Source organism: Erpetoichthys calabaricus, chromosome 7 (assembly GCF_900747795.2).
Source record: "Erpetoichthys calabaricus chromosome 7, fErpCal1.3, whole genome shotgun sequence".
In the NCBI taxonomy this organism is placed as follows: domain Eukaryota; kingdom Metazoa; phylum Chordata; class Cladistia; order Polypteriformes; family Polypteridae; genus Erpetoichthys; species Erpetoichthys calabaricus.
In genome coordinates, this window is record NC_041400.2 from 73,459,543 (window position 1) to 73,481,439 (window position 21,897).

Below are 21,897 nucleotides of genomic sequence, written 5' to 3' on the forward strand. Positions count from 1 at the left end.
GGCAAAATTATTGGGAAGACCTTTAAGTAAAATAAAGCAGGCCACCTGCTACACGATTTGCCTTGTGTTTAATTCAAATGGCTTCAGCCACTGAGCCACTAGCACCCAGAGAGCATAAGCTTGCTCCCGGGTTGATCTCTCCGGATCATATTCCCAAGCTTGTAGTTGTTTTACCTGCTGGTCTGGGGATAGCCCATATGTCTCTGGGACCTTGGTCCCAATGGGCAGCTCAGTCCTCTCCTCTGAGAGAACATAGTAAGCCCTTTTCGTTTTCCCCCCAGGAACCAGCCCACGTTGGTGGGTCTCCTCCACATTCTCCCTGTGTAGGACTAGGGGCTCGTTGTCCCTTGGTGGGAGCGAAGCCTGCACCGTGCCGCTCCGGACCGCTGAGCACGCCACCCACCCGGAAACACGGCCCCGGTACTCTCCTACCTGAGTATATCCAAGGTTCCTTCCCGGTTTCTTCTGGGAAAGTTGTATCCTGCCAACTATTCCACTGTAACAAGAATGAGTCAGAGACATCATAAAGAGTTGGGGCAGCCACCCGTATAATATGCTCGGCTGCAAAATTGTTTCTTTTTTGTACACGATGTGTATAGATAAGAGTCCAGAACAGAACTGCCTGTATTGAGGCAAGATGGCAGTTTTAAAGGCCTGGAAAGGAAATGACGTCAACATTGCAGGAACTGGGAGTGGCGTCCTCGTGCCCGGAAGTGACGTCATCCTTGGGGCCGGCAAGAGGCGGGATTTCCCGGGAAAGGTCTACAAGGGACTGAGAGAGATAGTCAGTACACTCCGCTGCCCCCTGGCCTGGCGTAGAATTACTAGTGTTTAGGCCCTTAAGCTGTTTCCCATGCACACGTGTGTGACAACAGCAATACTAAACTGGCCTGGCATGAGAATGTGAATGAGTATGCAATGAGATGGACAACTACAGAGTTGTGTTTTGAACTGCTGACAAAGCTGTATTGTAATAGGTAGGTTCAAAAATGGATGTTGGAACACGTGTCTAATATGAAGAGTGGATACTTGATCATCTGGTCTTAAGGAGTTTGTAGCCTGGCAGTAGTGACAAGATGCAGTGTACTGTATTTTTAAGGAATATGTGTGCTGTGACTCTTGCCTTGGCATTGAATCCACTTGGCACTCTGTCTGGCACTCAATCTCACAGTGATGTGCCATTTCAGTTAAACAGCCGTTTTTCTTTCTGGTCAGAAACTGAAAATAAACAAAATCCAATGAGGCCAAGCATGTCAAACCTAAAACAAAAAGAGAGGAAGTAGGCAGATGAGGGTTGTCTCCGGCATGTGAGCCAAGGATGGGGGGTAGGGGGTTCAGGGAGGGGGGTTTGTGTGTGGCGGGAGATTGATCTCAGTGTCTCTAATCACAGGCTGTCTCACTAATGGCCATACCCGTCAGCTACTCTACATAGTGGCACAGCCTAATGAACTCCCAAGGGCTTACTTGAAATGCACAGACCTTATTCCTTTTACGGGCATAATAGAACCAACATGTATTTAGAAATACTGTATGCTATATTCTCAGGATACTCAGTGCATCCTCATGAGGGAGACAAACCTCAGCCAAAAAGCTGACTTATGGGCACATAAGACTGCCATCTCCAAGAAGAGTGTCACAAGAAATTGCTGTTCATATTTAGAATATCTTTATCTCCTGCATCAGCATTCCTTTTTAGTACAACAACTGTAATATCATAGCATAAAACCTGACATTATGCCTGACAGCTTCAGGGTGGCTATTGTACTTTGTGTTTTATGGTAATTCTATAATGTTAGGCTTCATTGTGCAGTAATTGCACTGTTGTAAGCTACTTCATAGAATGGCAACAGCCAAATGAAGAAAATCTTAGCAATAATAACACAGCCTGTCAATCAGCATCTCTCTGAATGAAACAGATAAAATGCGATATACTCAGCTTGACATCTGATAGGCACAACTTAGCAGCTTGAAATCTGGATGTCTCATTCATATGCCACAGCTTTATTTTACTTTCACATCATAAATGTTACTGCATGCACACACTTCTGTGATCTCATACCATTTCATCAGCTTTAATGCCATCCACACTAGATCATCTTCTCACAGCCTTTTTTTGTGAGGCGCCTGAAAAAAGTAATAATGGCTGATTACAAATGAAGCAAAAGAAAAAAGAAACTTACATTGTCTAATCCTCTTAATCTTATTCAGAAATGCTCGGGGATGGAGCCAATCCCAACAACACTGGTTAAACCCTGGACAGGTTGCCAGCCTATTGCAAGGTCCACTCCTACATATATCCACTCTCAGGTCTTTGGGGATGTATGAGGAACACCCAGGCGGGTATCTGGACTTCACAGACAAACCACCAGGGATAGGAATTCAACCCAGAATGCTGGATATGTGAAATAGAAGCACTAACCAAAAGTTACCCATAGATAAAAGTATCAAAAAATAGCTTAAGAAGACTTGGCCAGTCAGCACATCACATCACAGTTTATTATTTCTTTTCATGGGGAAGGACTCTACTTTATTCCCTTTCTCGGGATGAAATTAAAAAGCATAAAATCTTTTTTGAACAGAGTCCCATGTGTGATAAATTTGAATGTCACTTCACAGAAGACGTAGTGTTTAACCTCTGACAGTAGACTAGCAATCCTTCATGTTCTCCCCCTGGGCAGAAAAAGCAAACGAGTGAACCCCAAGTATATATGTTGCCTCCCCTTCACCTTCACTTTTCCTAAATTAATTTGTCATGTTTGTATGATTACTTTAAGGATTCCCTTCTTCTTCATTTCTGTCCATTTCTGCCCCTCCAACTCTGAACAGCGCACAATACCTGACTTTGCTGAGCAGGCAAACAATGCTAAAAGAGCAGGCTGTAGTCACTGGAGATAAGCTTCATCAGAATCTGTCTCCATCATTTATACTTCTGGAAAACAACTTGCATTAATCCACTTCCAAAGAAGGTAGGTGCCTCTACACTTAATAACTACAGACCAGTGTAACTTACGTCTCACATCATGAAGATCTTTCAGAAGTTGGCCCTAGACTATATAAGTCCTCTTTTGGCAGACCACCTGGACACACTGCAGCTTGCCCATTGGAAAAAGATTGGAATGGATGATGCAATTATCTGTCTGGTCCGCAAGGTTTATTTTCACCTAGACAAACCTGGCATCACTGGGAGGATTATTATCTTTTATTTCTCTATTGCCTTCAGTATCATGCAGCCATCTTTGTTAAGGGATAAGCTCAGATATATGAAGGTGGATGAGTCTATGGTGTCCTGGATAATGGACTATCTGTCCAGCAGACCGCAGTTTGTGAGACTCAAGGACTCCTGTCTCTTTTTCCCTTCACTTTGTACACCTCATTCTATAAATATACCACTAGGGCATGTCACTTGCAGAAATCTTCTGATTCTGCACTTATGGGGTGTATTGTTAAGGGGAATGAGAAAGAGTATAGGAGTCTGATGAAGAACTTTGCTTCTTGGTGTGGAAAGAATTATCAGCCACTTAATGTCAGAAACAAGTTATTGACTTTTGCCGCACCAAAGAGACTCTACACTTGGACACTATTCAGGGAGTGGATGTAGAGGTGGTGCACTGCTTCAAGCACATGGTGATCCACATCAATGGCAGACTGGACTGGGCTCACAAAACAGAGGAATTATATAAGAAAGGGAAGACCAGATTCTTTTTTTTAGGAGGCTACATTCCTTCAGTGTGAATAGTGACATCTGTTAAATGTTGTACAACTCTGTGATAGCCAGTGTGATTTTCTATGTTGTACTGTGCTGGGCCTGAAACATTACTTTAAGAGAGGCCCACTGAATCAAGTTAGCTTAAAGGGCATGGTCAGTTATGGGACACACTCTGGAACCCTAGTGGTAGTAGCAAAGGAGAGAATGAAAACAAAACTGAGTCAGTTATTAACAATGCTGCACATCCTCTCTCTGATACACTGAGTATTTCAGTTAACAAATCATTCAGCAGAAGAACGTCAAGAAACACTACTGGGGCTCATTAAAACCAGCAATACATCTGCATAATGACTCACTGTGACTGTGACCGTCAAATCAGTGGCTTTTCTTTTTTAGTTTTCTTTCCTTTCAGTCATTCTCATGTTAGATCAGGCCATAGTGTGTATATTTATTTATTTATTTGTTTGTCTATTTATGCATCACTTAATGTGCTTGTAAAAAGCAATATTTACTCCAACAAATAAGATTCTACAGTATGTATGTATGAATCTATCTATCTATCTATCTATCTATCTATCTATCTATCTATCTATCTATCTATCTATCTATCTATCTATCTGTCTGTCTGTCTGTCTGTCTGTCTGTCTGTCTGTCTGTCTGTCTGTCTGTCTGTCTGTCTGTCTATCTATCTATCTATCTATCTATCTATCTATCTATCTATCTATCTATCTATGTGACAGAGATATGATTTATATAATTTGATTGACTACAACTATACATATTGAAGTCATCATTGATGAGTTATAGAATGTTTTAGGATCCTGTGTCTGCTTCAGCTCTCGGATGTTTAAGAACTTCACTTTCTCTAGAATGTCTCCTTTTTCTCGAAGATGGGGTGGGCAGTGCCTGCAGTGGCTTAGTTTTGCTTCGCTATGCTGGCTTTTCACATGCCTTTACTAATCATCGTGTTGCACTTGCACTTCCTCTTTGGTCATGTCACCAAAGCCAAACTGACCAATCAGATTGCTCATAGGGACTAGACACATAGACCTTAGTATTTTATTATATAGCAGATGAAGTATTTACAGGCTGCTTTTTTTGCAGCAAAATGATAAGCAGGTTAAGTGAACTGATCAGGGTCACACACTGAGTTAGTGCTGAAAGATGAACCAGCAACATTCTGGTTTACAGTCCAGTTCCTTAGCCAATGCACAAAACTACGTACCTATATAAATCCAAATTGTGTTTACACACACATAAATGTCAAAGGTATAATGCAAAATGGGCCACAACCCAAAAACATGTAGCTCATGGGTGTCAAACTCCATTTTATTGATGGCCAAAAATAACACTTATTATAGCTAATGTGGACTGGAATAGCTCAACAAACAACTACGGCCACATTTTCCTTATGAATAAGACACACAGGTACTTCACTGCTCATAACAATTGCACATTTTTCCTGGATTCTCACTTGAAACTCTTTTCACACTTTATCAATTTTTCTTGGAAACTGCAGCAGGTTCAGAAATCTACCAGCAATCAGACCACAATTGAGCAAAAAAAATTACACCTCATACAGTCAGGTGAGAACAGCAGTCAAGGCACATGCAGGAACTGTAACTAATGCAAAGTAGATCCATTTACAACTGCATTAACATGAGTCATAATCAGATGGCACCTGACCACCTTACAAAATCAGGTGTAAACACACTGGTGATGGAGCACACAGACTGTATTTGTAGCTGGTCAGAAATTAATAGTGATCGCATTTGGAATGAGTGAAAATGGAAAAGTGTTCTCTATCCACATACAGCAATCAGTTCAGTTGAAAAGACAAATGAAACAAGTTGTGTGGTGGCGGCAGTTACAGTAGGTAAGCTGAGCAAGGATGGCCAGTCCTGACACCTGTGTGAACAGATTGGCAGCAGCAGTGTGTGAAGTTGCACTACCATCTCCTTCATGAGGCTCTCACATCTTTAGCATCATTCTAAAACACAATTTTTTTTTTTTTTATGGCAGTGTGTCATGTTACCTTCTTTGCACTTTTTCTTGTTGGGTCATTGCAAGCAGCCAGTTTCCATTTTAACTAAAGGTTATTAGTAGAGGTGCACTGTACATAGATAAACGAGAATGAACACTGTAGATGCATTTTAATGCCAGGTATAAATGTAATCTGGCTAACATCATATCTCTCTATTATATAAAGATATATGGAAGATTTTTTCAAGTCCCACGAGTCGAGACTTTGGCCATAAGATGTTTTCAAGTCATGCCCTCCTATCAACCATAAAAAACCATGCACATGGTACTCTCACCTCTCAGTCGTCCGAATGCTTTTGACAGACAGTTCTTGCTCTCTCAGCTCTTATAAATGTTAACGTTTTCCTCACTTTAAGTTCCCAATTAAAGAAGATATACTATGTCCAAATCTTATTGAAGAATTTCATCACGAAGGGTTATCAACAGTAAAAATGAGTACACGGGCAATCCTAGCACAGAGAAATGATAAAGTCAAATGAATTAACGCCAAAAATGTTGATCAGTTACACTACAAATTGATTAAATGCATATCAATAGACTATTCTTAAACAGTTGGTGTTGATTGTGTGGAAGATGAAAACATCAACTTACAATATTCCAAAGAATATCTACAACCATTAACACCGTTTGGTCTTCCTCTGCACAAATTACTGTTGAAAGAAGGATGTATCCAAGAAAAGTAATGTAGTACATCTTCAGGGGATAGATAACATTAGACAACAAAGGAGATCGTGATATGCCATTTTTTTTAAATGTTAACAGTTTCCAGTTAGAATTCCAAAGACAATTTACAAATCTCAGAGCCAAACATTCGAAAAAGTCATTTTATTTAATAGAGAGAAAGAAACAAAACTCAATCATCGGCAGTTATACATTGTATTGTCACGATGAAAGTCAAAACACAGACTCACAATTCTATGCAATATTGACAAAAATTTTATTCAAAAAATTGTTTTTACTTAAGTTTTAAAATGAAAGTGTAAGTTTAAAAAGTTTTTGCGTGTTAATTTAAAAGCCAAACAGAACAAAATCGTATTACGCAACGAATAACTGCAACGCAACATGAAACATAATTTACTTTAAAATTATTATGTTTTACTATATTTTAATATGGTAAATTACTCGCTGTAATGTAAAATAGTAAATTGTACATCTGCATCGCTATATGCGAGCGGCAGTACCTCAAAAAAGCTAGTGCATAGTGCAAGCACGGGGGTTGGCTAGCGAAGTGAGCAGGGGGCAAAGCCCCCTAGTACATATACATTAAAATCTATACATGGAACAAGTGTTAAAAGGGGTATTTGAGAAAGCTAATGGTAATCACATGCTGTATTCAATATGTTTTGAATATTGATGTAGAATGCCGCTTAAAAAGTTCAAAGGGCTGGATCCAGACTGTGGTTATTGAGATTGACATATCAAGGCAAACATGAGTCACATGTGGGAAGTAGACTGTTTACACTTTACTACAGTCACTGGTCACCCTATTTGTTTACCTCTTGCAGCCCCTGCACCTCCTCACTCTTCTGAATTCTGTAAAGTAGATCTCACCTGCTTGTTCCTTTAGACAGAAGCCCATACCATTTAAAACCATTAACCTTCTAGTCGATAGATGGGATATTTTCAGTTAGCCTGTATTGCATTTAGTGGGGAAAATGTGTAATTGGCTACATGTCCCCAGCTGCCCCAGAAATGGACACATACTGCCAGTGAGTAGCAACAAGGTCTTGTGGCATCTTCCCATTGATCCCTAGGCCCAGCCTCTATTACTCTTGCCCTCTCTATCTCTCTTATGCGCAGAGGCTTGGCATCCATGTCGCATATTGGGTTACCTTCTCTCTTATGTCCTGAAGAAATGTAGCATGTATATGCCCAGGTAGCTGCTCGCTCTTTCTAGTGCAGCTACTCCTGCCTATTTCCTAAAATAATGCCTACTGCACAGATTGTTCTCTCTTATCTCGGGAGGGCTTTTGCACTGCCAACTTGGTATGGCTGCTGCCCCTGGCAACATAATGCCAGTTTGGTAGTCCCTCACTCTAAAGACCATGTAAGATAATGAGTCAAACTGATGTTTATCTGTGTGCCTTTTAGTGTGGTAGATGTTGGAATGTCAGGTCTTAACAAATCAGCTGTTTAAAGCAAGAAACCATTGCTGTCAATACTTAATGTTTAGAAGTTTCTAGAAAAAAGGAATTTGATTTATGTGTAATGGGACTGATAATCACAGGGCAGAGGATATATTGACTGTGGGATTTCATTGTAGCCAATCTTTGAATCAGTGACTAATTCAAACCTTTAAACAACCCCTATAGTTAGGAGGGAATTTTTACTTCTAAGGCATACTGACATACAGTAGATATGACTTGTTTTGTGGCTCAACTGATAAGGTACTGGACTATAAAACACATAGTGGAAGACAGAATACCCACCAACCACACAGACAGCCTGATTTTTATTTTTGTAACAATTATTATCTTATTATTATTTATTTATTAATTATTTATATATTTATTATTATCTTTTAATTATTCAACCTGAACTTTTGGGTTTAATTATACAATTTTATTAGTTTAATTAATTTACATCTGTTTATATATTTATAATTACATTTTCTCCAGGTAAATTGTACGTTCAGTGGGTGAAATGTGCTATTATTATATTTAGGTTGAACTTTTTCACCTTCTTGCTTGTTTTTGATTAATCCAGACATCCATAAGACAATCCATAACCTTTTCTAGGATGTGTGCAGTGCCAATAAGTGAGATCTTCTGCACTTCATTAGTTGATGGATGGCTTGGGAACATTCAGAAGTAATTGTCCAAATGGCACTACTTTTGTCTTGGTATTCTACACCCTGCTGATCTGTATTTCCAGGTCCTTGCACTTGCCAGGCTCCTCTGTTTCTTTTAGCAAGATGTTCACATAATCTAGAACAGCTACATTGACATCAGGCATTGTCCTCTCTTTCTTGTTGTGCATTACTATATCAGGATGGTTGGGTACTGTTGTCTGGTTAGTAACTAGGGGCATTTCCCATATGATGGTGGTGGCATTGTTGATGCTGAAAATTTTATTGGTTATGTTATTTAAGAAACAACAATATTAAAACTGCAAAAAACTCGTGGACATTGTTTACTATGGAAAAACAGTGTATAAAATATGGTTAGCTTGTTTTCTTCTTAGTTACTGCAAATCACAGCACTGCATTTAGTATGTGATTTTATGAATGATCAACTACTTCTATCTAAAAAGTGAATTATGTCTAATCTTATAAAGTCACAGATGTTCAAGCCAATGTATTCTTATCAGGACCAATGAACACATTTGTCATTAACACTTGTGACCTGGCATAACTACTGTTATCTAGATAACCCCAAATAAGTGATCAGGCTGAACCCGGTGAGACCCAAAATACCAATAAGGGGCTGTAATCTTTACAAACTGTGCTGCTTTTGACCCTGTCAGGCCCCTTTTTTGAACAAAGCATCAGGTAAATACTAGAGCCCCTCCTCACCTTCAGTCCTTGTATTAAGAATCACCTATTTTTACCCCATCATGTTTTTTATACACTTAAATTTTCAGTGTGAAAGTAATAATGTTATGCTATCATCCCAGTCAAGGTCTGCAGGATATTGTAACACAAAACTTAGGTGACAAATGGAACCAAATGTCTTTCTTTATGTAACAAGCACAGATTTCATTCCTGACTAGCATTCCTTATTTTATACTATGCCTTCAGCAATGTAAACCATCCCACAATGCCACATATAAAGGTTCAAGATACATCTTATCAGAGCATGCCCAAGTTAAGTGACTTGCTCAAAGGTGGGTTTTAAACTTGCAACCTTGTAATTTTAAGTCAGTATTCTAAACCATGAAGGTCTACCACCAAAACAATTGAATGCTAATAAAGGTGTTCATTGTGCAGATGAGGCTACATGAGCAGTACTTTGGATGGAAGCCAGTGTAACTCTTGCTTGGGATGCTATGCTCATTAAGGAAGGCATTCCTGATGGCATGCAACACCATGACAAGTTGACTCCTTGCACACATACCAGACAGTTGTTAGGGTTGCATATGTTTAAACTTGAAAAATCGGTGATATCAGTTTCTAGTTCTTCTTTTCAAAAAAGCTGCCACTTAAGTGTAATGGGTTCAAGTGAAGTTTGCCTGTTACTAAAGGAGTCCCCCACAGTGAAAGCCTTGAACTGATGGAGCCTTCCATGGCCTAGATATCTAAGAAGGGTTATTTTTTTACACTAAATTTGAACAGTGTGACCAAGTTTGCACCAAAGAGGAGAAGTGCCTTAGAATCATTAAATAGGTAACATAATAGGGTGGCATGAGAGAGTAGTGTGAGCTTGTTACAAAATTAGCTAAGAAAAGCCTCAGAATATAGTATCCAATGTGTGACAATATGCAACTTGTTTCCTCTTAGAATTTCATGGTAAAAAATGGTTATAGGGACAATGATATCACTATAGTGCTAGGTCTATAGTTTCAAGGCAGAAATCCTTATTTTGCATAAGTGCTATATAATGAAAGATTGCAACTTTGTTTTATTAACTAACCATAACCCAGCCCTAACCTTACCCACTTTTGAAAAGGCCATCTGTTTAACTACAGCATGTTTGTGGAAAGACAGAAACCCATAGATTTTATCTACATTCTAATGAAATGTTTATATAACTGGAGTTTGTTGAAAGACATTCGTTTTGGTTCGTGTTGGCTGCTGACATGCACTTATTTTCTTAAAAGCATCTAATTGGTCAGGGCTATGACTAAGAATGATTGCCAGATGCTCCAACTACTCCTCCATCTTCTGTAAGGAGTCAGCTAACCTTGTGGTCATGCCTTGGCTCGATGGAGCTGCAGTTGGATAACATTGCCCCACTTTATGGTGAGATACCATAAGCAGATAACTCTTTGGCCTATGGCATAGGCCACCAAAGAGCTATTGCAAACAAAAGAACAAACAGTCACATGAGTTGAATGTGTTTTCCTTTAGCCTGATTTGTGTTTTAGTCCTGGCATAAAGTGTAGGACCTGTGTTCTTACACCAAATCTCATGGCTAACGTGTTTAAGCAACTCAGCTTGGCTACATTCATGGCTACTTGTCTTTTTCTGCTTCCATCATTTACTCTAGAAAAATACAGAGACTGCTAGACTTTTAAATATTTTTAACAGAACACCTAACATTTTGTTTTTGTCCACACAGGTATGGTTTATTCTCCTGTCAGATCATTTGCTGATTTATTTTTAAATAAAGGGTAACAAGTTACTGTAAGGTTTTAAGATATAACCATTATTTCTGTTGTATATTGTTGGTTATTTTCAATTAGTACTTTGGGTGCATTTTCTCCACTTAATTGATTCAGAATAAAGTTTTTGTGGTTTTACTTTATTTGACTCCCTTGTACACTCTTCAGCAAATGCCACATTATAAAAATATATAGATTTTTTTGTTTTTGCAAATTCCCTTATTAATGGCTAATAATTTTTACAACACTTCCTTAACACTTTTAATTTTTATCTCTTTGTTTTCTAAATGTGCTTATTCCAATTAAAGGTCCTGATGAGCTGGTAGATAATGCTGGAATGAGTCCTGTACTGGCACCAGTGCAATGCGAGACAGTTAATCGGCTGTACCAGGCATAACTGACCTTTGCCTTTTCCATTGTACTGGATGGGTGACCCCGTTTTTTATACTGCCACCTCACAGCGCCTGGTTAAGCTCCTGGCTGAGGTGACTTCTGTTTGGAGTTTATGTATAATGTTTGCATGGTTTTCCTTTAGGGATTCAGAGCGTCAAATAAATTCAGTTAGCTGGATTGGTCACTCTAAATGATCAGAGCGTGACTGAGCAGCCCTGCAGTGAAATAAACACCAGTCCGAAGCCAGTACCATCCTTGTGCGTTTTGCTACCAGAATCGTTTTCGGCTCTTTGCAGCTCTGCCCAGAAGATTATGTAACTATAGGAATAGCAGGAAAGACTGTTTGGACACACTTTTTGTATTCATATGCTTGACTTTAATTATAGCTTGTTACTTATGTTATCTATTCACCAATCATTCCACCCAATACACGATTCATATAAACATAGGCTATCTATCCTGTTATTTCATCCAAGTGACCCTGTGCTGGAAAAAGAAGGTTTGGGAAATGGATGACTGAAGGAATACTGAGATCCTTTCATGGATTTTGATATAATACAACTTACCTTCCAAATGTCCCTTAAGCAGATAAGTTTAATTTAAAAACACTGCCAATTTCCTTGTGAACTATATACTGTATGCTAATTCAAATTCTCTTTACCAGAAGAAAAGGAATGTAATTATGTTATAATCACAAAATCCCAATACAATAATGACTTAGACCGAGTGCGATTTAGTTTTTAGATGATTATGTATCGGATTAAATCGGCTTTAAAATTAAGAGTTTGGTAAAAGTTTATGTCGAAGAGGAAATCTGCGCTGTGGCACGCATTTCCTTGCTTACACGTAAATGTAACTGCTCTCGTAATTAATTTGTGCGATTAGTTTTCTAAATGCTGCTTTTGTATGACTTTTTGGTGATATAATGCAGTATTAAAACTGATAAAACCAGATTTGCCCCTTTTCCTATTTGTGTAAATGCGACGCCTTTCCTCCTAATAGCACATCGAATTGTTTAACTGGACTGAGGTGTGGGTGTCATCTCTCTTGATGCAACCCTTCTAAAGCACCTTACCCGGTCGATCGTGACTCGTCCACTATCTCACCACTGGACTGGTTGGCCCGGGTAACAGCACGTCTCCGAGCGGGCGCTCTCTCCTGAGCAACTCGGGCTGGTTGGGGTGTGCGGCCCCGCGGAGCTCAGCCCTCTTTCGGGAGGCGTGGTTCTGGCTGCTGTTTCGCTCCCACTGGACTGATTTTTTTCCTGTTGCATTCCGACACACAACTTCGCAGCAGTCAGCTTGTTGACTTTTCAGATTTGCCGAAGAGCGAGGTTCTTTTAGCGGGACTGCTGAAAACGGGCTTTTACTAAACAAGACAGCGATAACTAGCTGAAGAAGAAAAAAAGCTTGTCACCATGCCCGCGATTGACCTGGACACTTACAGCCTGTCGTTAATAACAGCTAAAGAAGACATACAGAACCCCAGGTCCTCTACCAACTGGTAAGTGCATCGGAACCATCCCGCCTCGTTCGGACAGGCACATTAGACTGTGAGAAGCACCATACGTTTGACAAAGTTCTGTCCTCTGGGGTGCTCGCTGACACTTTCGTATCATCTCGTACCAGTTATCGCGATAGAATGGGCACAAGGCGGGCCGGTCTAGACTGGTGCCTGCTGCACGGGGGTCCAGTCTGAAGTGACATTGGTAGCCCTTGGGAATTGACGGCTGCAGTTTGAAAGAAAAAAGTCGATGTTTGTGTGTACTTTGTTCCTAAGTCAGTGGCTAATCTGCCGAGAACAAAGTTTATTGACTTTGCTAGTCAAATACGAAAGCTGGTAATATTGGCTATTAGTTGTGTGCACACTATCCGTTCATCTGGTTTTAAATGAACGGAATGTCATTGCGCCAGTGGGGCTCTTGCCTGTAAGGCTGCACGCAGCCATCTAGGCTGATTATTAGAACTTGTGTCACCTCCATCGCAACACTGTGCCGTGATCTCTAGTTTCTTTCTGCTAAGTTGGGGTCTTTAAAAAAGTTTTCATCATTGTGATCTCTAGCACAATTATACATCCTAACGAGCTGAGATGTCTGCACACATTGCAGAGATGCAGTATATGATTCAGTGCTCACTTGTACGACCGTTTACTGTGGCAGTGTAAAACTATCCGTAGAGGTTTTGTGCCACAAAGACTCGTTGCGTCATACCGATGTAGTACAGTGAAATGTAGCGCCACGGTTAAGTTGTACACCGCACCAATAAGATCTCTAACACAGGTGTTTAAAGTATTGATGCCCAGAACACTTATTTCTTGCTCAGCTATATAACCATATGACCTGTATCTATTGTACTGCAAATGTTCAACTTGTCGATCTCTAACACAGCTTTGTAATATTGGCGGCCTTGAGCGCTCCTTTGGATAACAATGACAGCACACCTCCAGAATGTAGTCTTTGCAGCAGCTCCACGTTTCTTATGTAGAGTGATCTCTAATTTAGCCAATTTCAGTGATCTCCATTTCAGTTGTACTACACTGTGATGTGTAGCACAGCGATACACTGTAGTGATCTACATAGCCCTGTCACACTTGCAGTCTCCTGGGATCTTTAGCCTTGCTAAAGATGTACAACATGATCTACACCCCATGTTTACTTTACAGTGAGTTTCTAGGGTAGTGACACAAAACAGTAATCTTCACAGATGTACTTTACAGTGATTTACTAGGGTAGTGATACAAAACAGTAATCTTCACAGATGTACAACATAACATTTCAAAATCAACAGTAAACACAGTGCAGTCCAGCACAGCAGCATAATAGGCCTCAATCCTGTCCACATTCTCTAGCGATGCCCAACACGGTTATGTTCTGTTGTGATCATGATGTCCAGCTCAGTCTTACAAAACATTGGCATGTTGCACAACTGTGTAAATATTAATTTTCTAGCTATGAACCAGATTTATGTGGCAATGCCATGGTCTTGCTTTTTGATTTTTAGCAGACCACGCACTGCATTTGACATCATCATTTTCTGCCTAGGAATAACACTTTAATACGTTTTATCAATACAGTCTTCAGTGACATAAATTACATAATGTAGTTTAACATTCTCAGACCTGTATAATCTAATTCAGGGCTGCTCATGGCTGGAAACTATCCAGGCTGAACTGGGTGCAAAGCAGGAACAAACCATGGACAGGGCACCAGTCCATTTCGTGGTCTGTACTCACACATGCGCTCAATCTATCCTGCACATCTTTGGGATAAAGGAGAAGAACCCCTGCAGGTATGGAGAGGACTTGCAAACTCCTCATGGACAGCAGTTGGGATTTGGATTCAAACCTAATACTCTGAAGCTGTGAAATAACAGTTTTCAGTAGAATTTCATACTAAAGACTTTGCTGAGATGTATTTTTTTCTTCCAAGCACTTTTCACTTCCTTTTAACCAATGCACATCCAAGGCAACTACTTTTCTTAGGTTTCCCCACCACAAACTGAGCAGCAACTCTGAGCCCACTTTACATACTGGTGACACAGTGCAATGCATCAGTGGCTCTGTGGTGTGGCTTTGCTAGAACATTTTGCTGCTGGTTCCTCATCAGTTATCACTGCATTAGTATATGAAGGCAGTGCACTGTGGCCGACTCAGTATAATTAAGAAGGCTTCAGGGATTAGGGAAAAATAAATAATGGTATAGGAAATATTATGTCATTATCCCAGTGCCTGCAAGTCTGACTGCAAGTGTGTGAGGGTGGAGGTGTGGTCCATGTCTGCCTCAGCCTGGACTAATATTCTTAATGATATTCTGTACTGTGAGTGAATCCTGGCCAAGTGAACCGCAGTAACGTCTAGGCCGTAATGCTAGAAGAGGCAATTTGAACAAATGGGAATGAAATCTCCACAGTAGCAGAGTTGAAAGGGCCTGCTGTACACATAATGTGCTTAGTTCTGGCTTATTTTTGTTCTGGCCTTTAGCACACTGTATTAAGTACCTTTATACTTCACTTACTTCTGTGTTGCACATCCTGTGTTTCAAATTGATTGGCTTCTTATTAAAAAGCACAGTAAAAAAACAAAAAGAAAAAGAAATGAAGTAAATTCATGCGTGTCCCAGCTTGGGCAATGTGGTGGTGAAGCAGACAGCTTTGCTCCTTTAAAGCTGCTATTTGGTTTTTAGCTGGTGACTGGCATACAGTATGTGAGGATAGCTGTGTACCATGGAATCAGCTGGCATCTTATCTTACCTTGTCCCTGGCCAGTTGATGGTTGTGTCATGTTTCCACCAGAGCAGTGATGAATGCTTGGCCTTTAAAGACAGTTTATACACAGATCTGTGGACACAGGACACTCACACAATTTTGTGAATGTGACTAGTGATCCATTCCTTTAAATTTGGTCAATTAAGCTCATCTCACAAGTGACATGGTATACATCATGTTCTGTATCCACATTTTTAGAAGTGTGCAGACCTGCAAATGCAGCATACCTAGTTTGCTATAGCATGCAGTTGTTTCTTTCAGATATAGACATAGAGGCATGTGCCAGTGCTTTAAATGCAGGACAGTACAAGAAGCCACGACATGCTGAGCAACATGACAGACTTGTAAATGCAGGGTAATGTGGCTGGCCTGTGGCAGCAACAGAGCAGTATGTCGGATCTGCAAACAGTGCATTATGGTAGGGCTTCATACTGTATACAGTATAGAGCAGTAAAGTACGCCTACAGATAAAAATCTGTGAATCTGGGCTGCAATTGGAAAGAAATGTGATAAACTTACAAATTATGAGCAGTGTGCCAGGCTTGTAAGGACCAAGCAATCTGGGGGAATTGGAAGTAGCCTCAAACCACAGACTATGGCAGGCCCACAAACACACAGCAATATGTCGGGCAGTAAATAAACAGCAGTACTGCAGACTTGCAAATAAAGAGTGAAAAATTGGGCATGCAAATTCCGAGCGATGTGACAGGATTGCACATAACAGGCAGAGTACCAAGCCTACACATTAGGAGCAATTTGGCAGATTTGCAAAAGCTGAGTAATATAGCAGGCCTGTAAAACCAGACCAGTGTGACATTCCTCCAAAGAAAGCTGCCTAACAGGCCCACAAGTTGAGAGAAATGCAGCAGATTTTCAGGCATGGTGTACGTAAGCTGAACTGGCCTATAAATATCTCGTAAGTTCTAGTAGGCCCACAAACACAGATCAGTGCCTTGACATGCAAACACGCAGTAATACTCACATAGTCTTTTAGATTGTTACTCTCCATATAGTAGATGTGGTACATTACACTGGGCTTAATAACTTTCAGCAGCATTTCAAGAATCTAAGGGTTAGACATGCATTTTAAGTTTTTAGTTCAGTAACCTTTGGAGCAAAACATCTCAAAAAGTTGGTGTTATATTACAGGTTTGGGTTTATTCCTGTTATTTTTTTGTTAACTGTAAAACATTATTTTTCATGTTTCTGTGTTGTTTTTCTCAGTTTTGTTTATTATTCATTTATTGTGTACTATCCCTGTCAATTAGTTTATTATGCAATGTCTGTGTTCAAGGATTTGTTCCACTGTGTTTCCTTGTACTTTATGGGTGAAGCCCTAAGAGGCTGGGCCTCCCTGATGTCACAGCTGCAGGATCACCCTCAGCCTTTATCTTCCACAGCCGAGTGCAGATCCTTCAGTGGTCTATTGGTTCTTTCGAGTGCATTTATAGCAAGCATTGGATTTTCCAGTTTATTGGGATTTTGTTTCTGTTCTTGGTTTTTCATATCTGAATTTGTGTATTGGGACTTGGACTTCTGTGGTGGGCTGGCGCCCTGCCCAGGGTTTGTTTCCTGCCTTGCACCCTGTGTTGGCTGGGTTTAGCTTCAGCAGACCCCTGTGACCCTGTATTTAGGATATAGTGGGTTGGATAATAGATGGATGGATGAACTTGGACTTGCTTAGCTACTATCTACCTACAAAAGGAAGTTTAGACCACTCATTTTTGTCATTTGGGTTCTTTTATGAAATGTTTTGAAAATGTTGTGATTAAAAATGATCATTTATAAGAATTATGTTCTGGGATTTGTCCATTCTAGCCCTAGCCCTTCAGAATGCTCTACAACCTCTTTGCTATAAATCATAATGGTTGATCCTTAAAAAACAAAGTGAAATGCTTCTCTGTGCTGTGCCATTTTACATTCGCACCTACTGTGAAAGCCACATCTGTCTCTTTGCATTATTTCCCTGTAGACAGATCTTGCATATTTTTCAGGATATTTGTTAGGACAGTTCAATTTTCATTTATATATCTTGAATACAGTATACTGCACAGATTTAAAACATTTCAAAATCTCTCAATGAGAAGCATTTGTGAATCTGTGAAGTTGTTTATCTTAAAACATTTGGATACAAATTAGTTTACTATTTCAATTTTACCTTGAGAATGGTTTCTTCAACCTGCATATTTTTATTTTTTTCTGTTTTGCTTCTTTTGAGGGAAGAATATTGAAATATCAACAGTTTTACATGCCGAAGCATGGACATCTAACTGCAGGACAGGGATGGTGCAGGGTCATATGTAGATGGGGATAGATTATAAAATGTAAAGGTAGTTATGACATTGGTATGAAACCTTGTGGTTGTGATCAATGACCAGCCGTCCTTCAGGCACCATGTTGGTATGGTCTCTTAGTCTTGCAGATTCACTCTGTAAAATATCCATAAGATCAGGCCGTATCTGACAGAATATGCAGCACAAATCCTGGTCGAGATTTTGGTCTTGTCACGTCTGTACTACTAAAACTCTCTACTAGCAGGAGCACTGGCATGTACCACCAAACCACTACAGATGATTCAAAATGCAGTGGCACGTGTGACGTTCACCCAGCCGAGGCAGGCAAATGTTTTTACCTCTTTTCTGATCACTATGTTGTCTTTCTGTAGTGGCACGTATTACGTTCAAATCGTTGATGCTTGCCTACAGAGCAGTCAGTGGATCAGCACATGTATTTAAGGAGGCACTTCTCGAACACACATGTTTGCTGCCTAGCGGTGTCTAATGATGCTACGTTTGTGTGGTATCAAATCTCAGTCCATACTCTTTTCATGTGTAGCTCCTGGATGATTGAACAAGCTGCCCACCTCCATTTAAAATTCTGACTCTCTCAATGTGATTAAGTATTTGAAAACTCTCTTGTTTGGCGAATATGTGTCTAACTGATACTAGCTACTAGATTTTGTAACCTGGAAACTGTAACTTGTACTTTGTTCTGAGCTCTCCACTAGTGGTGATCAATTATGCAAACTTGTCCTGTAACCGTTGCTCCCAAACAGTCCTCCAGATTGCCATTTACTCAATTATATACAGTATATCTCTTTTGCAAGCTGCTTTGGGTAAAAGCTTCTGCTAAACCAGTAAATGTAAATGTTATGTAAAACACAATAGATGTATAGTATATTTATTTTTTCATTTTGCTAGTAATATTTTTTCTAAATGGTAGTAATGATATTGTTTATTTATTCATCACCTATAAGGTAAGTACTAAAATGCAGGGCTAGGTCTTGCTATATGCTAACAGTCCGACTTCTGCTTCTGCCCCCATCCTGCTGTTGTGAAGTAGAAAGTTCTTCCAAAGTCCCAAAAACTGTTGCAAAAAAACCCACAAGCGGAAGGGTCCATCAAGCTTTGGCTTTTGTAACAAAAATCGCAAATGAAAGATCATTATAAAATGAAACCTTTATTGTACAAAAAATGCTCTGTAGCAAAAGAAGCTCCAAGGAGCACAAAAGGCACAGAAGAAGTAGCCTTGAAAAACAGGCGATCCAATGGCAAACAAGTCTGAAATACTAAATTACCAGAGAAAGGTAAAAAACTGAGCAAATAAGTCAAAAATCCACACAGCTATAATCAAATGAGAACTCACTATGACCTAGAATGCACACATAATATACTTAAAGGAACTGTTTGTTCTCTCAGCTTTTATTGGGTTGAGGGCAGTTCCTTGATGGAGATGGACAGTTGGCCCCACCTCTTGGGGAACCACCCCCAAAATATACAGTGAACATAGTAGCGTGGACACATAGAAATTAAATAATGCACAAAACTAAAATACAGTCAACACCAAATAATATAAGCAATCAACATAAACAATACAATACAAGCAAATGAATCAAATATGAGCAAAAAAGACATAAATATGAAATTTGAACACCAACCAGGAGAAGAACCCTGGTTGAAATATAATACCCACGCTCAACTCTATGGCGACTTGTGCAAACTTCAGTTGCAGCATCTCAACTTGTTCTTTTCCTTGAAATCAAAGAAGTCAAATGGCATGATGTTCATGTCTGTAAAAGTAAAAAATAAAAGCTACTTAACTTATATGGAAATGTGTGAAAGATACCCTTGTGACACTTTATGCCACACTGACTGAACATGTACTCTGTATTGTGCTTGTGCTGTTCAATCAAAATTTTAGAGTCCATCCATCCATCCATCCATCCATCCATCCATCCATCCATCCATCCATCCATCCATCCATCCATCCATTATCCATCGCTTATCCGAAGTCAGGCCGCGGGGGCAGTAGCCTAAGCAGGGAAGCCCAGACCTCCCTCTCCCCAGCCACCTCCTCCAACTCCTCTGGAGGGATCCCGAGGTGTTCCCAGGCCAGCCGGGAGATATAATCCCTCCAGTGTGTCCTGGGTCTGCCCCGTGGCCTTCTCCCAGTGGGACATGCCCGGAACATCCCCCTAGGGAGGTGTCCAGGGGGCATCCTGACCAGATGCCCAAACCACCTTATTAACTGACTCCTCTCAATGCGGAGGAGCAGCGACTCTACTCGGAGTCTCTCCCGGATAAATGAACTCCTCAGCCTGTCTCTAAGGGAAAGTCCAGTCGCCCTGTGGAGAAAACTCATTTCGGCCACTTGTATCTGCAATCTTTTTCTTTCGGTCGCTACCCAAAACTCATGGCCATAGGTGAGGGTAGGAACGTAGATCAAGTGGTAAATCGACAGCCTCACCTTTTGGCTCAGCTCTTTCTTCACCATGACGGACCGTTGCAGAGCCCGCATTACTGCGGATGCCGCACCGATCTGTCTGTCAACCTCCCGCTCCATTCTTCCCTCACTCGTGAACAAGACCCTGAGATACTTGAACTCCTCCACTTGAGGCAGTAATGTGTTCCCAACCCAGAGAGAGCATTCCACCCTTTTCCGGCTGAGAACCATGGCCTCGGATTTAGAGGTGCTGACTCTCATCCCCACCGATTCACACTCGGCTGCGAACCACTCCAGTGAGAGCTGGAGATCACTGTCCGTTGAAGCCAACAGAACCACATCATCCACAAATAGCAGAGACGAGATTCTGAGGTCACCGAACCAGACCCCCCTCCGCTCCTTGGCTATGCCTAGAAATTCTGTCCATAAAACTTCTGAACAGAATCGGTGACAAAAGGCAGCCCTGGCGGAGTCCAACCTCAACAGAAAATGAGTTCGACTTACTACTAGCAATGTGGACCAAGCTCCTGCTCCTCCTATACAGGGACTGAATGGCTCGTAACAATGAGCCTTGTATCCCGTACTCTTGGAGCACACCCCACAGGATGCTTCGAGGGACATGGTCGAATGCCTTCTTCAAATCCACAAAGCATATGTGGACTGGTTGGGCAAACTCCCATGCCCCCTCCAGGATCCTGGCCAGGGTGTAGAACTGGTCCAGTGTTCCACGGCCGGGATGGAATCCGCATTGTTCCTCTTGAATCTGAGATTCGACTATGTGTTGAATTTTAGAGTCTTGATTTTGATTCCTGGCTTCAGCACTGTCCGTGTACGGAATAATCATGTTCTTTTTGTGTCTGTGTGGGTATGTCTCATGGTAATACAGTGTTCTTCCCACATCCCATACAAATGTGAGTTAATTGGCCTAAATTTTAAATTTACTTTGACTGTGTCAGTGTGAGAGTGACCTGTGATGGAATTGTACCCCATCTGGGGTTGGTTCCCAGACAAGACTGAGTGATTCTGAAGATGGATGCATAGTCGCATTAGTTCTGGTACTGTAGAGAAGTGTGACAGGTTTAGAAGCACACCTTTATACTTTTAGTGATGTGTAACACAAGAAGGCCCTGTCCCCCTTCCTCTGATTGACCAAGTGAACATATTCACTGATGCGGGATAGGTAGTCCCTTGTCATATTTTTCTGCATTTAAGAGAAGCTCAAGGTTTAATTCTGCCATGCTCATCTGATGTATATTGACAAGGCGTCCTGCAGAATGCCTTGGAATTTACAGGTATTAACAATGACAGAGATGTTCAAGAATTTAGTGTAGTTTAGGCAGAGCTCTGGCAAGTGTGATCGAGCAGGCTGGACCCCAGCCATAATATGGCAGCTGTGGGGGTGAATCCAATATGTCATTAAATGTAGGTTAGGGTGGTGGCAGCTAATTCATTTGTCTTTGCAGAGCTCTACAATAGCAGTTGGTTTGTAAGAAAACTCTCTTGAGTTTT

The 21,897-nt window shown here is 40.7% G+C and overlaps 1 protein-coding gene across 1 annotated transcript in view; it reads left to right on the forward strand.

Annotated features, from left to right (window-relative positions):
• Positions 1 to 12,532: 12,532 nt before the first annotated feature.
• Positions 12,533 to 21,897, forward strand: part of si:dkey-40c11.2 (uncharacterized) — a 208,753-nt gene continuing 199,388 nt past the window's right edge. Inside the window, exon 1 of the mRNA XM_028804660.2 lies at positions 12,533 to 12,907. Coding sequence (XP_028660493.1) covers positions 12,822 to 12,907 — 86 coding nt within the window. The 5' untranslated portion in view covers positions 12,533 to 12,821. The remainder of the gene's footprint in view (positions 12,908 to 21,897) is intronic.